Source organism: Equus przewalskii, chromosome 27, assembly GCF_037783145.1.
Source record: "Equus przewalskii isolate Varuska chromosome 27, EquPr2, whole genome shotgun sequence".
Taxonomy (NCBI): domain Eukaryota; kingdom Metazoa; phylum Chordata; class Mammalia; order Perissodactyla; family Equidae; genus Equus; species Equus przewalskii.
Genome location: NC_091857.1, coordinates 2,368,907 through 2,391,665, shown reverse-complemented (window position 1 = coordinate 2,391,665; position 22,759 = coordinate 2,368,907). Strand labels below are relative to the sequence as shown.

The window sequence follows — 22,759 nt, the reverse complement described above, 5'->3', positions numbered from 1 at the left end:
TATTACTCATGGCACAGTAAGCAGCATAAGCTTCATATTCACGATGGTTCCCCTTGCCCATCAAGTTTCACAAAAGTGATGCAAGTGGCCCAGGTGGATCCTGTCCTCACAGTAGGTTTTCATCACAGAGGAGGAACCCCAAGTTTAGGGAACCCTAATCTTTTATAATGGTCTATGAGTGTATATGTCTGACCATTGCTCCAGAGGGAGACCTTATCATGATTATACTGGACAGTATAGACAGGCTCACTGCTTTGGAGGCAGACACCTTCTCTGTTTTTTGAGGCTGTTTCCTATAAATAACTTTGAAAAGATGAAAGCAGACAAGGCCTCTCTTTGAGACCCTGTAGAAATACAAGAGACTCATGGAAAATTGTCTTCCCAACAGGAAGTGATTAGTGTGAAGAGTACTTGAGCTCTGGGTGTTCTTGGCTTTTGTACTCTGCTCTAGTTTTCCCAGCTTTTAAATCAGGAGTTGGCAAACTTTTCCTGTAAAGGGACAGATATTAAATATTTTAGGCTTTATGAGCCGTATAGCTTCTGTCAAAACTACTCTACTCAGCTATTGTAGCAGGAAAGCAGCCATTGATAATACGTAAATGGATGAACCTGGCTATGTTCCAGTTAAACTTTGTGGACATTGAAATTTGAATTTCATATGATTTTCACACATCACATAATATTTTTTCAACCATTTAAAAATGTAACATCCATTCTTAGCTCGTGGGTTGTACAAAAACAGGTGGCAGGCCAAATTTGGCCTGTAGGCTGTAGTTTTCCAACCTGTTTTATGTGATAAATTTTTAAAATATAATTCATTATTTTAATACAGCAGTCTTGCATATGAGAGATTGTAATTTATAGTGACTGATAGTTCTAAAAGGTTTTCTCATAAATTATCCCAAGTTAGTTTCAGGGTAAACCTGCAAGATAAGCATTATTATATCCATTTCATGGTGAGGAAGCTAATGCATAGAGAAGGAAGATGACCTACTCAATTCATAAAACTAGTTAAGTGACACAGCCAAGACTGCTTATATTTTGGACTCTTTTCTCCAATATATGGTATAGTTTAAACTTTCATAATCAGAGCATTATGCCACTATATTTTTAATATTCATTTGTTGCCAGAATGCTTAGAGTTCAGTTTAATAAGTAATAATGACAATAATAATGCATGTGCGTTTCTAATTTTCTTTATTACTATATTCTAATGTCTAGCTATTTTAATATTTAATAATTGTTTTTTGACAAAAGCTAGATATGGGAGGTGAAGGGTATTTGTTACAAAGTTTGGTAAAGTTTTGGAGGTTGGACAGTACAGTCATTCGTATACTCTGTTTATTTTCCACATTTTCAAAGATAGTAGTTACTTTTATTTTCACATGTACACCATGAAAATAAACAATATAGAACTTTTTACCCCCTAAATCATTTATGTTCGTGGTGAACTAAGGTTTTAATTTATTTAGAAAGTTTTATCCAAATTTTTAAACTTGAGATGTTGGGAACATTTTCTGTAATAATGTACTTTTTGGATTGCTTCCCTATCAGGTGGTTGAAGATTATGCTGGAAGATGGCAGGTCCCTTTGCCACAGCTTCAGGTTCTTCAGACTGCACTTTGCTGTTTTACATCAGCCAGTGCATCATTCCCAGATGAATGTGAGCACGTACAATACGTTTTGAGTAGCCTTGCTTTGTAAGTACTCTTTCCGTCTTATCGAAGTATTACTTTTCTTGATGTATTTGAGAATTGTTTTTTGATTATTTTCTCTGCGGAAGGAAGCTTTCTTAAAGCCTACCTTCAAAAAGAAATTTCCGTTTCTTCATTTAAGTATTTAAATTTAACTTTGAACATGTAACTACAATTTTAGTGTTAATTGGAATTGTTATAGATTCTTATGGTCACCACCAGCACTTTACTTTCCTTTTTAATTTCCCAGATTGCCTTGGCAAGCTCTAATGCTAACTCCCAGAATACAGTAATTGAGGCCATCATAGTTAGCAGAGGGACCTTAAATCAGGCCAGAAAGAAATTAGGAAACTCCTGGTTTTTAAAAATACTTGTAAAGGGGGCCAGCCTCGTGGCCGAGTGTTTGGGTTCGCGCACTCCGCTTTGGCAGCCTGGGCTTTTGCTGGTTTGGATCCTGGGTGTGGACATGGACTATTCGTGGGGCTGTGCTGAGGTGGCATCCCACATAGCACAACCAGAGGCACTCACGACTAGAAGACACATTTTTGTACTGGGGGGCTTTGGAGAGGAGAAGGAAAAAAAAAAAGGGAAAAAAAAGAAGATTGGCAACAGATGTTAGCTCAGGTGCCAGTCTTTAAAAAAAAAAATGCTTGTAGAGGACTTTGAATTAAAGCTCAGAAACTGAGCACTTGTGCATATCCTTTTTGCCCTCTTAGATCCTACTAAAATTATAGTAAAGAAGTAAGAGAAGTAGAGTGAAAAGAAAATAGAAAAAGAGTCATCAGTGAATGAAAGATTTCAACAAAGTTTTGGAGGACGGAAAACAGAGGACTGGTTATTGAAACATCATGTCAGAGCACGTCACAACTTGATTTTTTTCTTGTGCCTCAAATTGCACTCACATTACAATAGTGGGTTGTGAAATCATTTACTAACATTACAAAATATGATAGAAAGCATCAGAGTATGTTTCATATGACAAGCATTATTTTGTGAAACTCGTTTTATATATTTATTTTTATGTATGTGTATACTTGGTTATTTGTAAAACATTTTTTAAAACTGTGGGTAGCAGTTAAAACAAAATTAATTTCTGCCTTGTAAGATAGGAGGAAGACAGTCTGTCCTGCCTCCCTCCCCACAGAATCCTAGAGAGGTGTAGAATTTGAACATGCAAGGTATGAGATAGAGAGTAGGAAATGAGATACTTTGGGAGAATGCAGATAAAGGAGTTAATTGCAGTTTTTCCATTCAGGCCAATCACCAGGCCTTAGGGCCAGGGTAGGGTGGGGAAACAGTATTTGCTGCTTTTTTTCTCTAAAGAAATTAAATAACTTGGGAGGAATGACCTTTGCATTCTGGCAATGAAAGCTTTCTCTTTGATACAGCTAGCTAATCACTTAATTACCCTAAGGAAAAACTCATCAGTCACCAAACTCTAGACATGCTCCTCATAGGGCTCCCAATTAACCTGCTTATGGTCTTGTTCTTAAATATTAATGGGTATTCAAGAATCATCAGACATTTGAGGAATGCCTTCAATATGAAAAAAATACAAGGAAAACAAACTAAAAATATTCTGGATGAAATAGTATTAATATTGAAAACAGAAAAAAATTGAGAAATATAAAATTTGTAATTAGCATTTTAGGAGAGAATTAAGATATGTATAACATTAACCGTCAACATACCATGATGTGTGAAAGGAATGATGAGATAACAAAAATGAGTTTGTAGAAATTAAGACAATATGATGGTTAAAATTTAAAGTTCTGTATGAAGTTTGGAAGGTAAAGTTGAAGAAGTAATCCATGATGTAGAACAAAACCAAAGAGAAGGAATGTGTCAAAAAAAAAAATGACATGGTGGCTCCATGTAGGAGGTTTGTTATTTAACTAGTTGGAGTTCTGGAAAAAGAACTTGGAGAAAATACATTGGAGGCAATTTTCAAAGGCATCATAAAAGAATTTCCCAGAACTGAAAGTCATGAACTTCTAGATTGAAAAAGCCCAAGAAATGCCCAGCACAATGAATATAAAAGATACTCAGCTAAATACATCATTTTGCAATTTCAAAATACCAAGAATGAGAAAACAGATTTGAGCACCTTGTAAAGGGGAAAAACTAGGTAACCTCCAAAGGAACAAATATCAGATTGATATGAGTCTTCATACAGTCAACAGTTAGTGGTAGAATATAATGAATCCATGTTTCTGAAGATTTAAGGGGAAATTGTTTTCAATGTAGAATTTTATACTCGTCCAAACTGTCAGCGAAGTGTGAGTAGAAAGAATGTTCCAGGCATGTAAGGACCTAGAACATTGGCCTGTCAACATACCCTTTCTTGGGAAGTTGTTAGAGAATGTGCTCCAGGAAAATAAGGGTGTAGTATAAGAGAGCATATGACAGTGGTAAAGTGTGAAAAGTAGAAAAAGTATGGTAAGCTTTAAGTGGTTTTACTTAAGATAGAAGGAAGAGAAGTCCCATAATCACTGCCAAGTAGTAGGTCTTACAGATGTGTCGCCTCCAAGAGGGAAATATCCAGTAAAAATGGAAACTTGAGACTAATCTTGAGAATTTGGGACTCTTTAAGGTAGTGATGAAGGTAGACAAGCCAAAAGAAATAAAAAGGCAATTAGATACTCCAGAAAAATTAAAAATAATCTGAACAGGAGAGGACACTGAGTCATAGCAAATTGACATGTGCACTAAATGTTATTTATATAGTTTCTTAATGTAAATGATGTGTATTGACTTTAAACTTTTAGGTGAACTATAGTTATAGAACAGAGGGAAATTACTAACCTTTCAATATAAGCGTATTTGATGAAAGTTGTGAGTTGAAAGTTAAGGACAAGGGCACTAATATCCTTCCTTTAATTCTTATTTTAAAAAATGGAGTGTCAGTAGTAGATGAAACCATAAATAAAGGTGTTAGAAAGGTAAATAATAGAGCAAATAATAATAATGAGTAACTATTGGGAAGGTGGAATTGGTTGTGTGAGGAGTTAGATTCTCTTCTCTCACAACAGGAAGTCAAGAGATAATGTTTAAAATTGGCAAATCAAGAAATACTAGCAGAACTTATTGTCAACAGCTATTAAAAATATTGAAAGTTGTTAAGTCTGGGGCATTGAGCTAGTGAGAGAGAGGGTTGAAGCCACTGTGTACACTAAGCATTTTTAAATCTTGAAGATGTGTTAATTTCATGTACATAAACTATATTTTTTGTTTTATGTATATGTATAAAAATTTAAAAGAGTGCATGCACATTGTACTTCTTTTAAAGTTTTTGTGTATATTGTAGGAGGGAACTAGATGAGGTGATGGATGTGTTAACCAGCTTGATTTTGGTGATCTTTTCACTATGTATGTATATATCAAAACATCAAGTTGTACACCTTAAATATATACAATTTCTATTTGTCAATTATACCCCAATAAAGCTGAAAAAAAAGTTTTAAGAGGGAAGGAAAGTTTAGAATATAATATTACTTAGATTTGTAAGAGCCAGGCAGTTTTTAAAAACTATATTATTGTAAAAAATCTATTGTTTTTATATTTATTTTATGATACCTAAATGAGTATGGGAAATGTATTAAGACTTTTGGATTATAATTGACAAATCTTATTCAAGCTACTTTAAGCAAAAAAAGGGAGTGGAGGGATTAGACGACTAAACGTGGAAAAGCAAGGACTACAACTAGTTTCAGGATTTTCTGAATCTGGAGAATAAAATATCTTCTGCAACTGTTCTCTCTTTCCATCTTTCCTCTTGGTCTCATTCTCTCAGGGCTGCTGACAATTCTGTATCTAGGCTTAGTTTATTAACCAAGGGAGAAGAAACTTCCTCCCTCCACTTCTGATCCCCAACATATTTTGGGAACTTGGGCTCAGCAGAGGTTATGTGCCCGCTGCTTAGACTCATCACTGTGTTGAGGAATGTATGGTAAGCTTTTTGGCTCAGTTTGATGACAACCTCCCCAGTCCTCCACCCTACCCTCCCCCACCCCGCCCATGGGAAATGAGGATACTACATTGGCATCCTCACCAGAACCATAGAAATATTGGAGGGGCAAACAATTCCCTTAAGAACTGAGTGAGATAGCATGAAACAGAGCTGGCTAGGTGGACAAAAATAATAGATGTCCACTACAAAGAATATTTTTATGTTATTTTGAAAGCCAACATAACAGTTTTATTTATTCTCTACTGATTTCTAAGGAAAGTAAATTAAGTATTAAAAGAAATACGTTATTTGTAAGCAAGAAGTATTATTCTCGTTTCAGTGCCTATTTGGATTTTTTTCCTTTTTCATCTGTATAATCTTTGTTAACTTTAGTGTTGTAATGTGAAAATGCTTTTAAGGCTTTCAAAAGTACTTTTTTAAAAAACTTAAGTTATTTGTTGACTTTTGTTTCATTGCTTGCTAGTTCTTTTACTACTGCTCATGAAAAGAATAATTTATTAAGCAGAAGCAAATCTTATCTGATATGGACAGTGCTAGGTAAAAGTGGTTTGTCAAATAGTAACGTTTCTTATAAGGAAAACTTTCTATATTATTTGAATTTACTTTAACAGAAAAGTTAATTGTATTTTTAATACTAGAAGAAAAATGGGGAAATAGCAGCATGGTGGTACTACAGAAGGAGTAGTAAGTCTGTTAACAGTATTCTATTTTTTTAAATGAATATTTAAGCCAGAAAATTCTTCTAACAATTATTCCATAATTATTCATTTTGTAAATTTTGCTTGGTTCTAGGGATAAAATAGAAAATAAGATAAATAAGTCCTTGTTCTCAAAGACCTTATAGAACTAAAATATATTAAACAAGCATTCACACTATTATGTAATTGTAATTATGAAAGAATTACAGGGTACGATGAGAGAATATAACAGGGGACTTGACATGGTCTAGGAAGGCAGGAAAAATTTGCAGGGTGAGCTGACATTTGAGCTGAGATCTGAAAGAATGATAGGAATAAATTAGATGAGGGAGCAGAAGAGACTCCCAGGGATGGCAAACAGAATGTTCAAGGTGCCTGAGCAGAAGGTCAGGATATTAATGGATTTCATTATAATTCATTTCTGTCTATAGAATTCTTGTTATGAGATATATACTATGTATTTTTAATTTTTCATCACTTGACATACTAAAAATTTATAGGTGAGCTAAAGAATTAGGTACTATCTATAAGATTCTGTCTTATAGTATATAGTATAAATATATATGGTGTATGTATAGTATATATTCGATATATAATATATGCATATAAAATATATCTTATACTGAATATAAGAGATTTTTTTAATAAAAGAAGTTAAAGAAGATACATTAAAAGATATTCTATGCTCATGGATTCAAGGAATTAATATTGTTAAAATGTCCATACTACCCAAAGCAATCTACAGATTCATTGCAATGTCTGAGAAATTTCTAATGGAATTTTCCAGTTTCACAGTTCTAAAATGTGTGTGGAACCACAGAATACCCTGACTATCCAAGGCAATGTGGAGAAAGATGGACAAAACTGGAGGCATCATGCTTCCTGATTTCAAACTATATTACAAAGCTATAGTAATCAAAACTTTATGGTATTGGCATAAAAACAGACACACAGGTCATGGAACAGAGTAGAGAGCCTGGAAATAAACCCATGAACATATGGTCAATGTATTTATGACAAAGGAGCCAAGAATATACAGTGGAGAATGGACAGTCTCCTCAATAAGTGATATTGGGAAAACTGGACAGCCCCATGCAAAAGAATGAAACTGAACCACTGTCTTACACCACACACAAAAATCAACTCAAAATGGATTAAAGACTTGAACTTCAGACCTGAAACCTTGAAACTCCTAGAAGAAAACAGAGGCAGTAAGCTCCTTAACATCAGTCTTGGTGGTGATTCTTTGGATTTGACACCAAAAGCAAAAGCAACAAAAGCAAAAATAAACAAGTGGGACTACATCAAACCAAAAAGCTTCTGCACAGCAAAGGAAGCCATCAACAAAATGAAAAGCAACCTACCTAATGGGAGAAAATATTTGCAAATCATATATCTGGTGAGTTTAATATCTAAGATATATAAAGAATTCACACAACTCAATAGCAAAAAAATGAACAATCCAATTAAAAAATAGGCAGAGGATCTGAATGAACGTTTTTCCAAAGAAGGCATGGCCAAAGGTACATGAAAAAGTGCTCGACATCAGTAATCATCAGGTAATTGCACATCAAAACCACAATGAGATATCACTTCACACCTGTTAGAATGGCTATTGAAAAGACAAGAGATAACAAGTGTTGTCAAAGCTGTGGAGAGAGGGGAACCCTTGTCCAGTATTGGTAGGAATGTAAATTAGTGCGGTCACTATGGAAAACAGTATGGAGGTTCCTGAAAGAACTAAAAATAGAACTACCTTATGGTCCAGCAATACCATTTCTGGGTATATTCAAAGGAAACAAAAATTAACTTGAAAAGATAACTGCACCCCTGTGTTCATTGCAGCATTGTTTACAATAGCCAAGACATGGAAGCAACCTAAGTGTCTATCAATGGATGAATGAATAAAGAAAATGTGGCATATATATAAAAATAAATAATTGAATATTATCAGCCATAGAAAAGAAGAAAATCTTCCCATTTGTGACAACATAGATGGACCTGAGAGTATTATGCTAAGTGAAATAGGTCAGACAGAGAAAGACAATTACCATATGATCTCACTTGTACGTGCAATATAAAACAAGACAATACCGAACTCATAAATACAGAGAACAGATTGGCAGTTGCTGTAGGTGGGGGTTAAGGGGTGGGTCAAATAAGTGAGGGTGGTCAAAAGGTACAGACTTCCAATTATAAAATAAATAGGTCAGTGGGATATACTATGCAGCATGGTGACTATAATTAATAATACTGTATTCTGTATTTGAAAGTTGCTAAGAGGGTAGATCTTGAAAGTCCTTATCACAAGAAAAAAAAATTTATGACCGTGTGGTGATAGATTTTAACTAGACTTGTGATAATTTTACAATATATGCAAATATCAAATTATTATATTGTACACTTGAAACTAATGTAATATGTCGATTATATTCAATAAAAAACAATTACCCGAAGATCAAGGCACCAAGACAAACATATTTTTTTAATATTTAATAAAAATAAAAGATGTAACTCGTATTGGCTGTAGCCTATTAGGTATAGTTTTCTTTAGCCATGATATTTTGAAAAAGTTTTCCATTCCAATTTTGGAAATGGGGAATAGAAAATAACTTCCTGCTTGTCTTTTAGAAAATAATCAGTAAGTTTATTTTTGTTTTTGTTTCCTTGTTTATTTTCTTTTTGATGAAGATATATAGGTTATTTCAATTAACATCTAGTTAGGGAAGTGCAAGTCATCCTAGATAATTCAGTAGAGGGAATTTAATTCATAGAGCCACTTTCATAGTTGTTAGATAGACTGAGAGCATAGACAAGAAGATGATGATGAACGCAGATGTAGCAACTTTAGTAAGTTGTTGTTAGCCGTAGAAATGGAAGGAGGAGGTATTGCTAGAGCCCAGAGAGTGGAGATAGTTGCTGGGTGGAAGGGCACTGATATGTGTGAGACGGGAACTTGGAAGAGATATAGTTACTGCTAAAGAGGACCCAGAAGAAGAATGGCAGGGAGAAAAGACCCCACATTGCTCCCTTCCTCCTAACTTTCAATTTTCCAGCTTTGCCTTCTTTGGCCAAGCTCAACCAGAAGCCAGTCGACTTCTGTATAATTGACAGAGACCTCTGTTTTTGAAAGATATTTCCACTGATTATTGAATTCTGGGTTGACAGGGCTTTTTTTCCCTTAGTACTTTAAAAATGTTCATTCTCTGGTTCATGACTTGCATTTTTTTTTTTTTCTGACAAAAAGCCTACTGTCATTCTTTTTAAAAATTTTTTTATTGTGGTCATAATAGTTTGTAACATTGTGAAATTTCATTTGTACATTATAATTTGTCAGACACCATATAAATGTGCCGCTTTACCCCTTGTGCCCATCCCGCACCCCCCTTTCCCCTGATAACCTAAACTGTTCTCTTTGTCCCTAAATTTGTTTATGTTCCACAAATAGGGTTTGTCCTTCTCTGTCTGGCTTATTTCACTTAACATAGTACCCTCAGGGTCCATCCATGTGGTTGCGAATGGGATGATTTTGTCTTTTCTTTATGGTTGAGTAGTATTCCATTGTATGTATATACCACATCTTTATCCAATCATCAGTTGATGGGCACTTGGGTTGCTTCTACATCTTGGCTATTGTGGATTATGCTGCAGTGAACATAGGGGTGCATAAACCTCTTTGTATTGTTCATTTCAAGTTCTTTGGATAAATACCCAGTGGGATAGCTGGGTCATATGGTATTTCTATTTTTAATTTTTTGAGAAATCTCCATACTGTTTTCCATAGTGGCTGCACCAGTTTGCATTCCCACCAGCAGAGTATGAGGGTTCCCTTTTCTCTACAACCTCTCCAACGTATGTTATTTTTTTGTCTTGGTGATTATAGCCATTCTAACGGGTGTAAGGTGATTTCTAAGTGTAGTTTTGATTTGCATCTCCCTGATAATTAGTGATATTGAGAATCTTTTTGTGTGCCTATTGGCCATTTGTATGTCTTCTTTGGAAAGTGTTCATATCCTCTGCTCATTTTTTGATTGGGTTGGTTTTTTGTAGTTCAGTTGTATGAGTTCTTTATATATTCTGGAGACTAACACTTTGTCAGATATATGATTTGCAATATTTTCTCCTAGTTGGGGATTGTTTTTTCATTTTGATCCTGGTTTCCTTTACCTTCCAGAAGCTCTTTACTCTGATGAAGTCTCAATTGTTTATTTTTTCTTTTGTTTCCATTGTCTGAGTAGACATTGTATTAGAAAAGATCCTTTTAATGCTGATGTCAAAGAGTGTATGTACTGCCTATATTTTCTTCCAGAAGTTTTATGGTTTTAGGTCTTACCTTCAAGTCTTTGATCCATTTTGAGTCTATTTTTGTGTTTGGCGAAAGATGGTGGTCTACTTTTATTCTTTTGCTTGTGGCTATCCAGTTTTCCCAGCACTATTGAAGAGGCTTTCCTTTCTTTATTGTATGTTCTTGGCTCCTTTGTCGAAGATTAGCTGTCCATAGATGTGTGATTTTATTTCTGGCCTTTTGAGTTCTGTTCCACTGATCTGTGTGTCTGTTTTTGTAGCACTACCATGTTGTTTTGGTTACTATGGCTTTGTAATATATTTTGAAGTCCAGGATTGCGATGCTACCAGCTTTCTGCTTGGTTTTCAGGATTGCTTTGGCTATTTGGGGTCTTTTCTTGCCCCAAATGAATTTTAAGATTCTTTGTTTTATTTCTGTGAAGAATGGCAGTGGGATTCTTACTGCGATTACACTGAATCTGTAGATTGTTTTTTAGGTAGTATGGACATTTTTAACTATTTTTCCAATCCATATACATGGATTATCTTTCCATTTGTCTATGTCATTATCGATTTCTTTCAGTAATGTCTTAAGTTCCTTGTATAGGTCTTTCACCTCCTTGGTTAAATTTATTCCTAGATTTTTTATTCTTTTTGTTGCAATTGTAAATGGGATTGTATTCTTGAGTTCTTTTGTTTTGTTAGTTTGTTATTGGAGTATAGAAATGCCACTGATTTTTGTAAGTTAACTTTGTACTCTGCGACTTTGCTGTAGTTGTTAATTGTTTCTAATAGTTTTCTGATGGATTCTTTAGAGTTTTCTATAGATGAGGTCATGTCATCTGCAAACAGTGAGAGTTTCACTTCTTCACTGCCTGTTTGGATTCCTTTTATTTCTTTTTCTTACCTAATTGCTCTGGCCAAAACCTCTAGTACTATGTTGAATGAGAGTGGTGAGATTGGGCACCCTTGTCTTGTTCCTGTTCTTAGAGGGATGGCTTTCAGTTTATCCCCCTTGAGTATGATGTTGGCTGTGGGCTTATCGTACATGGCCTTTATTATGTTGAGGTACTTTCCTCTTATAGCCATTTTATTGAGAGTTTTTATCATGAATGGATGTTGGATCTTGTCAAATGCTTTCTCTGCATCTATGGAGATTATCATGTGGTTTTTGTTCCTCATTTTTTTACTGTGATCTATCATATTGATTGATTTGTGGATGTTGAAGCATCCCTGTGTCCCAGGCATTGAAACCCACTTGATCATGGTGTATGATCTTTTTAATGTATTGCTGTATTCAGTTTGCCAATATTTTGTTGAGAATTTTTGCATTTATGTTCATCAGCAATATTAGCCTGTAATTTTCTTTCTTCGTATTGTCCTTGTCTGGCTTTGGTATCAGAGTGATGTTGGCCTCTTAGAATGTATTAGGAATTTTTCCATCTTCCTCAATTTTTTGGAATAGTTTGAGAGGGACAGATGATAAATCTTCTTTGAATGTTTCATAGAATTCTCCAGAGAGCCATCTGGTCCTGGGCTTTTATTTTTTGGTAGGTTTTTGATTACTGTTTCAATCTCTTTACTTGTGATTGGTCTATTCAGGTTCTCTATTTCTTCTTGATTCAGTTTTGGGAGGTTGTATGACTCTAAGAGTTTATTCATTTCTTGAAGATTGCCCAGTTTGTTGGCATGTAGTTTTTCATAATATTTGATTATAATATTTTGTATTTCTGTGGTATCTGTTGTAATTTCTTCTCTTTCATTTCTAATTTTATACATTTGAGCCTTCTCTCCTTTTTTCTTAGTGAGTCTGGCTAAGAGTTTGTCAATTCTGTTTATCTTCTCCAAGAACCAGCTCCTTGTTTCATTGATTCTTTCTACAGTCTTTTTTGTTTCAATTTCATGTATTTCTGCTCTAATTTTTATTATTTCCCTCTTTCTGCTGAATTTGGGCTTTGTCTGTTCTTTTAATTATGTTAGGCATAGTTTAAGATTGCTTATTGGAGCTTTTTCTTGTTTGTTAACATGGGCCTGTATTGCTATAAATTTCCCTCTTAGGACTGCTTTTGCTGCATCCCAGGTGAGCTGGTATGTTGTGTCCTCATTGTCATTTGTCTCCAGATATTTTTTGATTTCTCCGTTTATTTCTTCGATGATCCATCAGTTGTTCAGTAGCATGTTGTTTAGTCTCCACATTTTTGTTCCTTCTCAGCTCTTTTCTTGTAGTTGATTTCCAGTTTCATAGCATTATGGTCGGAAAAGATACTAGATTTCAATCTTCTTAAATTTATTGCGGTTTGCCTTGTTTCCCAATACGGGGTCTATCCTTGAGAATGTTCCAGGTGCACTTGAGAAGAATATATATTCTGTTTTTGGATGGAGTATTCCGTATATATCTACTAAGTCCATTTGGTCTAGTTTTTCATTTAATTCCACTATTCTTTGTTGACTTTTTGTATGGATGACCAATCCATTGATGTAAGTGTATTGAGGTCCCCTACTATTACTGTGTTGTCCTTGATATCTACTTTTAGGTTTGTTAATAGTTGCTTCATGTACTTTGGTACTCCTGTGTTGGGTGCATGTATGTTTATAAGTGTTATGTCTTCTTGGTGGAGTATCCCTGTTACCATTATATACTGCCCCTCTTTGTCTCTTTTACCTGTTTTATCTTGAAGTCTCCTTTGTCTGCTATAAGATTGGCAATATCTGCTTTCTTTTGTTTGCCATTAGCTTGCAGTATCATCTTCCATCCCTTCACTCTAAGCCTGTGTTTGTCTTTGGAGCTGAGATGTGTTTCTTGGAGGGAGCATATTGTTGGTTCTTGTTCTTGAATCCATCCTGCCTCTCTGTGCCGTTTGATTGGAGAATTCAATCCATTTACATTTAGAGTGATTATAGATGTATGAGGTCTTAATACTGCCATCTTATTGCTTGTTTTATGGTTCTTCTACATTCCCTTTTTTTTTCTCATCTTGTGTATTTCGTACTCCTAATTTGATTAGGTAGTTTTCTTTGATGGATTTCTTCATTTTCTCCTTCTTTATCATATATGTCTGTGTTCTAATTATTTAGTGATTACCATTAGGTTTGTATAAAAAAATCTCATAGGTGAGATAGTCCATTTTCTGATAGACTCTTATTTCCTTAGACTATGCCAATTCCATCCCTGTCCTCTTCCCCTCTAAGTTATTTTTGTCATATCTTATTACCTCTTGTGTTGTGAGTTTGTGGTTAAAAGATGAGATTATTTTTATTTTGGATTTTCCTTCTCTTTATCCTTAATGTCAAAGGTAATTGTTTACTAACCTGATCTGATAGAGAACTGCCATTTTCTGATCATTACCTTCCTATTCATCTCCTTGCTCAGGGCTTTGTACCGCTTTACCTAATTTTTTTTCAGGTATGAGTGCCTTCTTGAGGATTTCTTATGGGGGTGTCTTGTGGTGAGGAACTCCCTTAGCTTTTGTTTATCTAGGAGAGTTTTTATTTCTTTGTCATATCTCAAGGATATTCTCAGTGGATAGAGTATTCTTTGCTGAAAGTTTTTGTCTTTTAGAATTTTGAATAAGTCATTGTGCTCTCTCCTAGCCTGTAAAGTTTCTGCTGAGAAATCTGCTGAAAGCCTGATAGGAGTTCCTTTGTAGGTTATTTTCTTCTGCTTTGCTGTCCTTAGTAGTTTTCTTTGTCATTGACTTTTGCCAGCTTTACTACTATATGCCTTGCAGTAGGTCATTTTACGTTGATGTAATTAGAACATATACTGGCTTTGTTCACTTATATTTCTAGCTTCCTCCCCAGGTTTGGAAAGTTCTCAACTATTATTTCTTGCAAGAAGCTTTCTGCTCCATTCTCCTTCTCTTCCCCCTCTGGAATACCTATAATCCTTATTTTGCATTTCCTAATTGAGTCATATTTCTCTGAGAATTTCTTCGTTTCTTTTAGTCTTAATTCTCTCTTCTTCTCTATCTGAAGCATTTCTATATTACTGTCCTCTAAGTTGCTAATTCTGTCCTCCATATTGTCAGCTCTGTCGTTCAGGGAATCCAGATGTTTTAAATCTCATTCATTGTGTTTTTCATCTCTAACAATTCTGATTGGTTCTTCTTTATATTTTCAATCTCTTTTGTGAAGAAGCTCCTGAATTTGTTGATTTGTCTTTCTGTGTTTTCTTGTAACTTACTGAATTTTTTTATGGTAGCTATTTTGAATTCTTTGTCATTTAGGTTATGAATTTTTGCGTCTTCAGGGTTGGTTTCTGAGTACTTGTCACTTTCCCTTTGGTCTGGAGAGTTAATATACTTTTTCATACTGCTTGATGGTGTGGATTTTTGCCTCCACATAGTTATTATCTGGTTGCAGCTTTCACCTGCTGCTACTGGGTGGGCATCAGGCACTGGGTATTCTGGGCCCAGCATCATCTGGCACTTCCTAGCTCCAGCTGCTGACTCCTTTTCTCTCTGTATGACGCTCTGACCAATGGCAGGTCTGGGGTGCTCGGTCGGGGGAGGGGTGCTTCCTTTCACCTGCGCTTCCCCCAGCCTCTTCTCTTCCCTCTCTGCGGAGCTCTGGGCCATCGAAGGGCTGGAGTGCTGGGTGGGGGAAGGGGCACCTTCTTAACCTGCACACCTTTCCCAGCCAGTACTTTTGTCTCCCCACGGTGTGCTCTGGGTGACTTCAGAGTTGCAGTGCCAGGCAGGTGGAGGGGAGGGGCACTCCCTTTCTTCTGTGCACTCCCAGTGTTTTCCCTGGGCCCCCACCAACTGCTCTCCTGGGGTCCTAGCTTGATGGAGACGCCCCCACAACAACTCAGCTTCCTGTATGTGTGGGGCTTTCCTTCAGGCTGTGAGGGAACTCAGAGGGCATGGTGTTCCCACGGTGGGTGGCCACTCCCACATTTCCTGTCCTGAGGTCGCTGGCTGTTCTTGGGAAAAGAAAAGTCCCTTTACTGGCTTCCACTTCCTGCAGTGCATCCAGCCCCAACACCTTCAGACTTATGGTTGCTTGGGTCTCTCAGATGTCTTTTGTATTGTGTGAATGTGCTCTGTTGGTGTATGAATGTCCTTTTGTACTTTAGAAGGGGGAGTTCAAGGAGAGAGCTCATTCCACCATGATGCTGATGTGACTCCTACTGTTATTCTTATTTCTGTTTCCCTGTGTATAATGTGCCCTTTTGGGAGACTGCTTTTAAGATTTTCTCTTTTTTACGTTGTCTTTTTTTTTTTTCCTTCTCATGGTTCAGAATTCAAAAAGTATTATGAATATACAATGAGGTATCCTGCAAATTATTTATCCATGACCCTATCTATAGGCAACCAATGTAATTATTTTCTTGGGTTTCCTTACAGAGATATTTTGTGCATATACAAGAAGAAGAAAATCCATATTTCCTTTTCCCCCATTTTATAAAAATGCCAGTGTAGTGTACGCACTGTTTTGTACTTCCTTTTTTTCACCTAGATATCTTTCCCCATTAACATAGAGAAAGGTTTATCAGTCATTAAAATGACAGAAGAGTATTTCACACTTACGGATATATGGAAACTTAATTAACAAGTATCCTATTGATGGGTATTTAGTTTTTGTTCCAATCTGTTGCTGTTTTTGTTCCAACCTCTTGTTCCAATGTATTACCATTTAGAAAGCTAAAGATAAGAAATACAGTAGACATCTCAAACTATGCAAGCTAGAACACAATGAAGTGACATCTTTAAAGTGCTGAAACCAAAAAAAACTTTTAACTCTAAATTTGAGGAGAAATGGAGTTATTTTTTTGGGAGCAAAAACTGAAAGAATGCATTCCCAGAAGACCTGAATTACCAAAAAATCTAGCACAAATATGATGCCAGACAGAAAATCTACCTAAAGAAATGAAGAGAGCTGGAAATGCTAAAAGCTGAAGACAAATATAAAATTGAATTTTTCGTATTTTTAATCACTGTGAAACGTAACTGTCTAAAGCAGGGGTTGAAAAACATTTTTTTTAAAGGGTCAGATGTTTCAGACTTGCAGACTGTAGAGTGTCTGTTGTACTATTCAGCTTTGCTTTTGTAGCATCAAAGCAGCCATAGATAATACATAAATGAATGCATGTGGCTTTGTTCCAATAAAGCTTTTACAGAAACTGGCAGCCATCCTGTGTGTCATACTTTCTAAATGCCGAGACTAAAGAAAACTTGTAGTGAAGTATTGTTGGTTTAGAGCATATTCAAAATTAAAATGAATGACCAAAAGTAGCACAAAGATTATTTTACCCAAAGCAGCATATAATATTATTTGAAGGTGGGATAGAACTTATTAAAGATATGTATTGTAAATCCTAGGGTAATCACTAAAAACGTTGGATATAGAAATGAATATATTAAGCCAAAGTGGAGATAAAGTGGAGCCATAAAATTACTCAATCCAAAAGAAAGTGGAAGAGTCGGTCAAAAGGAACAATGAACAGATCAAAAAATAGAAAATAACTATTAAGATAGTAGGTTTTAATCCAAACATATCAAAAATTACATTACACGTAAATAGTCTAAACCTATTAAAAAAGAAATTGGTTAGATAGACAAGGAAGATCCAACTAACAGATGTATATCCATACCCCTATGCCCTTTTTTAGATAAACAGAAACACACTTTGCTCTGCTCTGCTCTTTTCACTTAATAATGTATCTTGGAGGTCACTCCATAGTGATGTAGACATAGTCCAAATTCCTTTTTACAACTCAGTATTCTTTCATGTAGGTGTATGATAGTTCAGTGAACATATCTTCTAATGGTAAGTATTTGGATTGTTTCCATTCTTTTCCTATTACAAATAGTGCTATGATTAATACATTTTGCATACATGTTTTTGTATTTTTGCCAGTAGATTTTCAGGGAAGTTTCCTAGAATCTGTGTAAAAAAATGAATAGATATGTAATTTTGCTAAGTAGTCCTAAGTTCCCTCTATACAGCTTGTACCAGTTTACATTCTTACACAAAATGAGGCTTTGTTTACCTCGAACCTCACCACAGTTTTGTCCGACTTTTGATTTTTTGTTAATCTAATAGAAGAGAAATAGCATCTCAATGTAGTTTTAGTTTGTATTTTTGTTATTGTGAGTGAAGTTGAACATCTTTTTGCATGTTCTTAAAGACTATCTGTATTTCATTTTTCATGAACTACCTGTTTATATCTCAAGCTCATTTTCTATAAGTTCGTTGAACTTGTTCTTCTCAATTTTCATAACCTCTTTATGTATTAGGGATATTAACCCCTTCCTGAGAGGTTAGTTGCAAATGTGTATTTTTTCATTTATCTTTTGTTTTTCTTATGGCATTTATTTTTTAGATATTTTTAATGTAACTAAAATTTATCAGTATTTCTCTATTGCTTCTGAATTTTGAATCATAGTTAAGAAAGATTTCTCTATAAGCAGGTTATGTGGGATGTTTTTCTGATCTTTGTACTGTTTGATCTTTTAAAGTTTTTGATCCATTTTGAATTTTTTCTTACGTTTGGAAGTTGGATGAATCAATTTTGTCTTTTAACATTTGGCTATCCAGTAATGAAGTCAATGTTTTCCCTATTGATCTGAGATGCAGCTTTTGTTATGTATTCATTTTTCACATGCAATTGCTCTGTTTTTGGACTTCATTTGATTTTATTAGGCTATTTTTCCATGTATCAATACAAGGGTGGTTCAGTTATAAAGTTTTTACAAAATGTTTTAATATTGGTTAGTTCCTTCTCATTGCTCTTTCTGCTACATGGTTTTTCTAGATATTCAATTTTGTAATCAACTATCTACTTCTAGAAAAACTTGAAAGTAACTTTACTATATGTAAATTCATAAATTAGTTAAGGAGAATTTAGTACTTAACATATTGAACTGTATGCTTTATATACACTTCGTCTTCCTTTAGTCTAAGGACACTGCAACATTAATGCTGAAACTCCTCCTTCCAACTTAAATGTAATTGATATCATATATTTTTGCTATATTTTTTCAAAGCCCAGATGAGATTATTATTATCGCTTCATGCTATCAAAGTTTTTAGCCCATATTTTTACTAATTTTCATCTTAGACCCTTCTTGGCAATTTAATTTTCCATTTCTTTGTGAACAGTCTATATTTTTCTTTGGTTGTTTAGACATTGCTCTTTGTATTTGGTATTTTATAGTTTACTGTGTTTAACTAGGTGTAGATTTATATTTTATCATTCCTTACTGGGATTTTCTGGGCTTGTTGGATATGAGGATTGATAGCTTTCATCAAGTATGAAAAATTCTTACCCAGTTTTTGTCTGCCTCATTCTTGATCTGTTTTTTGTAGAAGTGCAATTAGACATGTTAGACTTGTACAGTCCGTTCCCCATGTCTGTAACTCTTGCTTGTATGTATCTTCCATTTCTTTGTCTCTCTATTGCACTCTAGATAATTTTTTCACATCTTTCAGTTCACTAGGTTTTTTCGTCAGCTGTGTCTAATTTGCAATTAAATCTGTCCATTGACTTTTTACTTCAGTGATTTTACTTTTTATTTCTAAAAGTTTTTTGACTACTGTTGATTATCTTGTTCTTTATATTTTCAATATTTCTTTATTCCTTGAACTATATTATACTCATTTTATGTTCTGGGTCTGGTTTTAAATATAAAGTCTTTGTGGATTTTCTGTTGGTTCTTGCTCATGGTGTTTCATTTCCTTGTATGTTGTGGTTTTTCTTGTTATTGTCATTATTTTTATTTACTTTGTGAATTTGTATTTTCTTGAAATAAATTTATTTGTGATAATTGAAGCATGGATCGGAAGTGGGTATTCAGAGAGGATCTGCATTTGTTTCTGCCAGGGGCCTGGGGACGTTACTAGATGAGGACCAATGTTAGTTAAATTCTGGGCTTGAAAATGTTTCAACCACATAAATAATATGAATTCCGTTTACCGCCTACATCAGAGGATTTTAAAAGTAGATTTTCTTTTCTCTTTTTTCTACTTAGCTCCAAGTGCAGACAGGCAGTTTTCCTTGTAATCTAGAAATGTGGTGAAGGGGGTGGGAGGAGTATAATAGTGTAGCTAATTTGAATGTTTAGTCAAGGTGAAAGCCAGCTCTTTTATTGAGCATTTTAATTGTTTTCAGGGGGGAGAATCATTAAGGGTACCTACTCTGTCATACTTAGAAAATGTAATGTATAGTTTCTTTATCAGTATATATTTGAAAAAAACTTTGAACCTTTTTCTTCCTCAGTAAAGACATATTGCTGAAGAAACTGTTTTGAAGATAAATGCATTGGAATGCTTGAGTATGTCAAAGTAGATCTCTTTGTTAAGATTAAGTAGCACTGAGTTGAAGTTTCTCTGTGGTATCAAAGATACAATGTTAATAAGTGTAGAAGAAATTGTTACGAATTCATAAAATAAAGTGTGGGTAATAAGATTTTATTCTATTCTTATTTAACTCATGTAGAGGAGACCTAATCTTCTTTGGCTTAAATTGGTAAATGAACTTCTTATATTTGGATCGTTAGGCATTATAATTTATAAATTCACAAATCCACATTCTTGTTTTTCAGTGTGAAAATTACTTCGATGCTATAGAGACCCCAAAAGAGTAGTAATTCTGATTATAACTACCAAACAGTCTATTTATGTGTGTCTGTGTATTTTAAGGAAGTTGATACCTTATAATCATTTGTAATATATGGAAAAACATGGTCTGAATTCCAAGCATCCCCAATGATAGAAAGTAGTTTGTTTAATAAATAGGTACTCTAGTGGTACTCTGTTTCTTTAAGCTTGCATAGCTAATAGGAAAATACTGTTTGATGAAAGTCAAATAAGTATGATTATATATGGAATAATTCTTTTAATTGAAAAGGCATACCATCTATAATGTATTTGTCCCACTACAAATAATTTATGTTTTTATATAAATCATTTTTTTTAGGTAATCCTATTTTGAATAATTATTTCAATTTACGTAATTGAACTGTAGGTAACCCGTAATTTGGACTAAGGTTCATTGATTAATATATAGACTATTACATAGTGAACATTATATGCAACATATTCAACCTTAAAAACCAATATAAACATTATATAATAGTAAATTTTTAGAAAGAAACCTTTCAATGAATTTAGTCAGATGTCCTAAAAATCTTCATAATTTAAGTGAAGAAAAATTGGTATTTTATATTTTAACAAAATTGACACATGCACAGCTGAGAAGAACAAATCTGTGAAGATGTCATGTTTTCTCTTAGTCTTGAAGGAAACTGATGACAGTGTTAATAAAAATAGTAGTGCTGTATTATTATTAGCAACACCACAGCACTACCAGGGATTGTTCTAAGTGCTTTACAAGAGGTGGCTACTATTCTTGTTTCTATTTTATAAATAAGGAAAATGAGGCATAGAGATACTAAGTGATTTGCTCAGGATTACATATCAAGTAAGTGATGCAGCTGAGATTCAAACCTAATGTGGCTCTGGACCATGGGTGAGTAAAGGGCCAGATAGCAAATATTTTATGCTTAGCCTATGAGGTCTCTGTAGCCTCTACTCAGTTCTGTCACTGTAGTGTGAAAGCAGCCATAGTCAGTGTGTAAATAGATGGGTGTGGTTGTATTCCAATAATAACTTATTTATTGACATATTTGAATTTCATATAACTTTTACCTGTTGTGAAATATTATTCTCTTGATTTTTTAACAATTTAACATGATTAACTATTCTTATCTCAAGCATTATACAATAACAGGCCTTCCGTGGGCCAGATATGGCCCATGGACAGTAGTTTGCCAGACCTACTCTAGACTGCTACATATATTTTGGGGTCCTGCTTTCTTCTATTTTGGGCTCTGTTACCCTGCACCTTGTAGCATTTGCTTCCCTGAGGGCTAAACAACTTGATCTCTAAACATTTAGTTGATCCCTTAATTAGTCAATAGGAAATGAACAGGTTTCAAACGTGAACTTTCTACTTCTACATATAATCTAGGTTTTTCTCCTAGTGATTTCACTACTGTGTAATGACTTGTTGATTTTCCTGAATTTTACCCTAAGGCAGAGCTAACTAGACCATGTTGTTTTATCTTTATTTACTCTTTACTTATTTTGTGTGTGGTTTTTGTCATTTTGCTATCATTATCATGGAGTTGGGCCTTGTTGTTGAGGTTACTGATAGTGGGGCTTATACATTTCTCTTTCTGTAATGTTGGCTCCCCTTTCATGTTCACATAATGCAGATACTGTATAATTCTGTATATTTTGTTTGATTCTCTACAAGGTCATGTTGATCGGCATGCTCATTTCTAAATTTACTGCCATTAGCGCATTTTATTTCTACTACTAACCTTTGTATCTCTCCCTCCTTCAATGCAATTAATTGCCCTACCAGTCAAATACTATCTACTCAATATAATGATGCAATCCTACTCACTTCTGCCTAATGCAAATTTAATGTCTCCTTGTTTTAACATGTTATAATAAAGATATATACAAAGTACAGTGCCTTGGTAGTACAGAAGACAATGAATGGATAAAGAAGTTGTATACAATGGAATGTTATTCAGTGATAAAAAATGAACAAAATCTTGCCATTTGTGGTAACATAGATGGACCTCTAGGGCTTTAAGCTAAGTGAAATAAGTTAGAGAAAGACAAATACTGTATGATCTCAGTTATATATGGAATCTTAAGAAAAACAAGCTCATAGATACAGAGAACAGATGGGTGGTTGCCAGAGGTGAGCGAAATGGGTAAAGGGAGTCAAAAGACACAAACTTCCAGATATAAGTTAGTCATGGGGATGTAATTATGGTTAATAATACTGTATTGCATATTTGAAAGTTCCTAAGAGAGTAATCTTAAAAATTCTCATCACAAGAAAAAAAATTCTGTAAATATGTATGGTGATGGATGTTAACTAGACTTACAGTGATCATTTTGCAGTAGGTACAAGTGTCAAATCATTATGTTGTACGCCTGAAACTAATATAATGTAGGTCAGTTATACCTCAGTAAGAAAAAAAAGGCAAAAAATGTTTATAAAAAAATACAACTTTAGGTATTCCTAGTTGAGTATCTTCTAGAAGAATTAAAATTTAAAGATTTTAAGGGATTTGTCCTTTGTGCTA

The 22,759-nt window shown here is 34.5% G+C and overlaps 1 protein-coding gene across 8 annotated transcripts in view; it reads left to right on the top strand.

The window, feature by feature from the left end:
• Window positions 1–22,759, top strand: part of ZNF654 (zinc finger protein 654) — an 84,433-nt gene that overhangs the window by 22,598 nt on the left and 39,076 nt on the right. For 6 of the 8 annotated variants that reach the window (XM_070597357.1, XM_070597363.1, XM_070597362.1 and 3 more), the window contains one exon: window positions 1,555–1,700. The exons of the other annotated variants lie outside the window; for them this stretch is intronic. In XM_070597357.1, coding sequence (XP_070453458.1) covers window positions 1,555–1,700 — 146 coding nt within the window. Of the gene's footprint in view, window positions 1–1,554; window positions 1,701–22,759 lie in introns of those variants that run through there. 8 annotated transcript variants of the gene reach the window in all.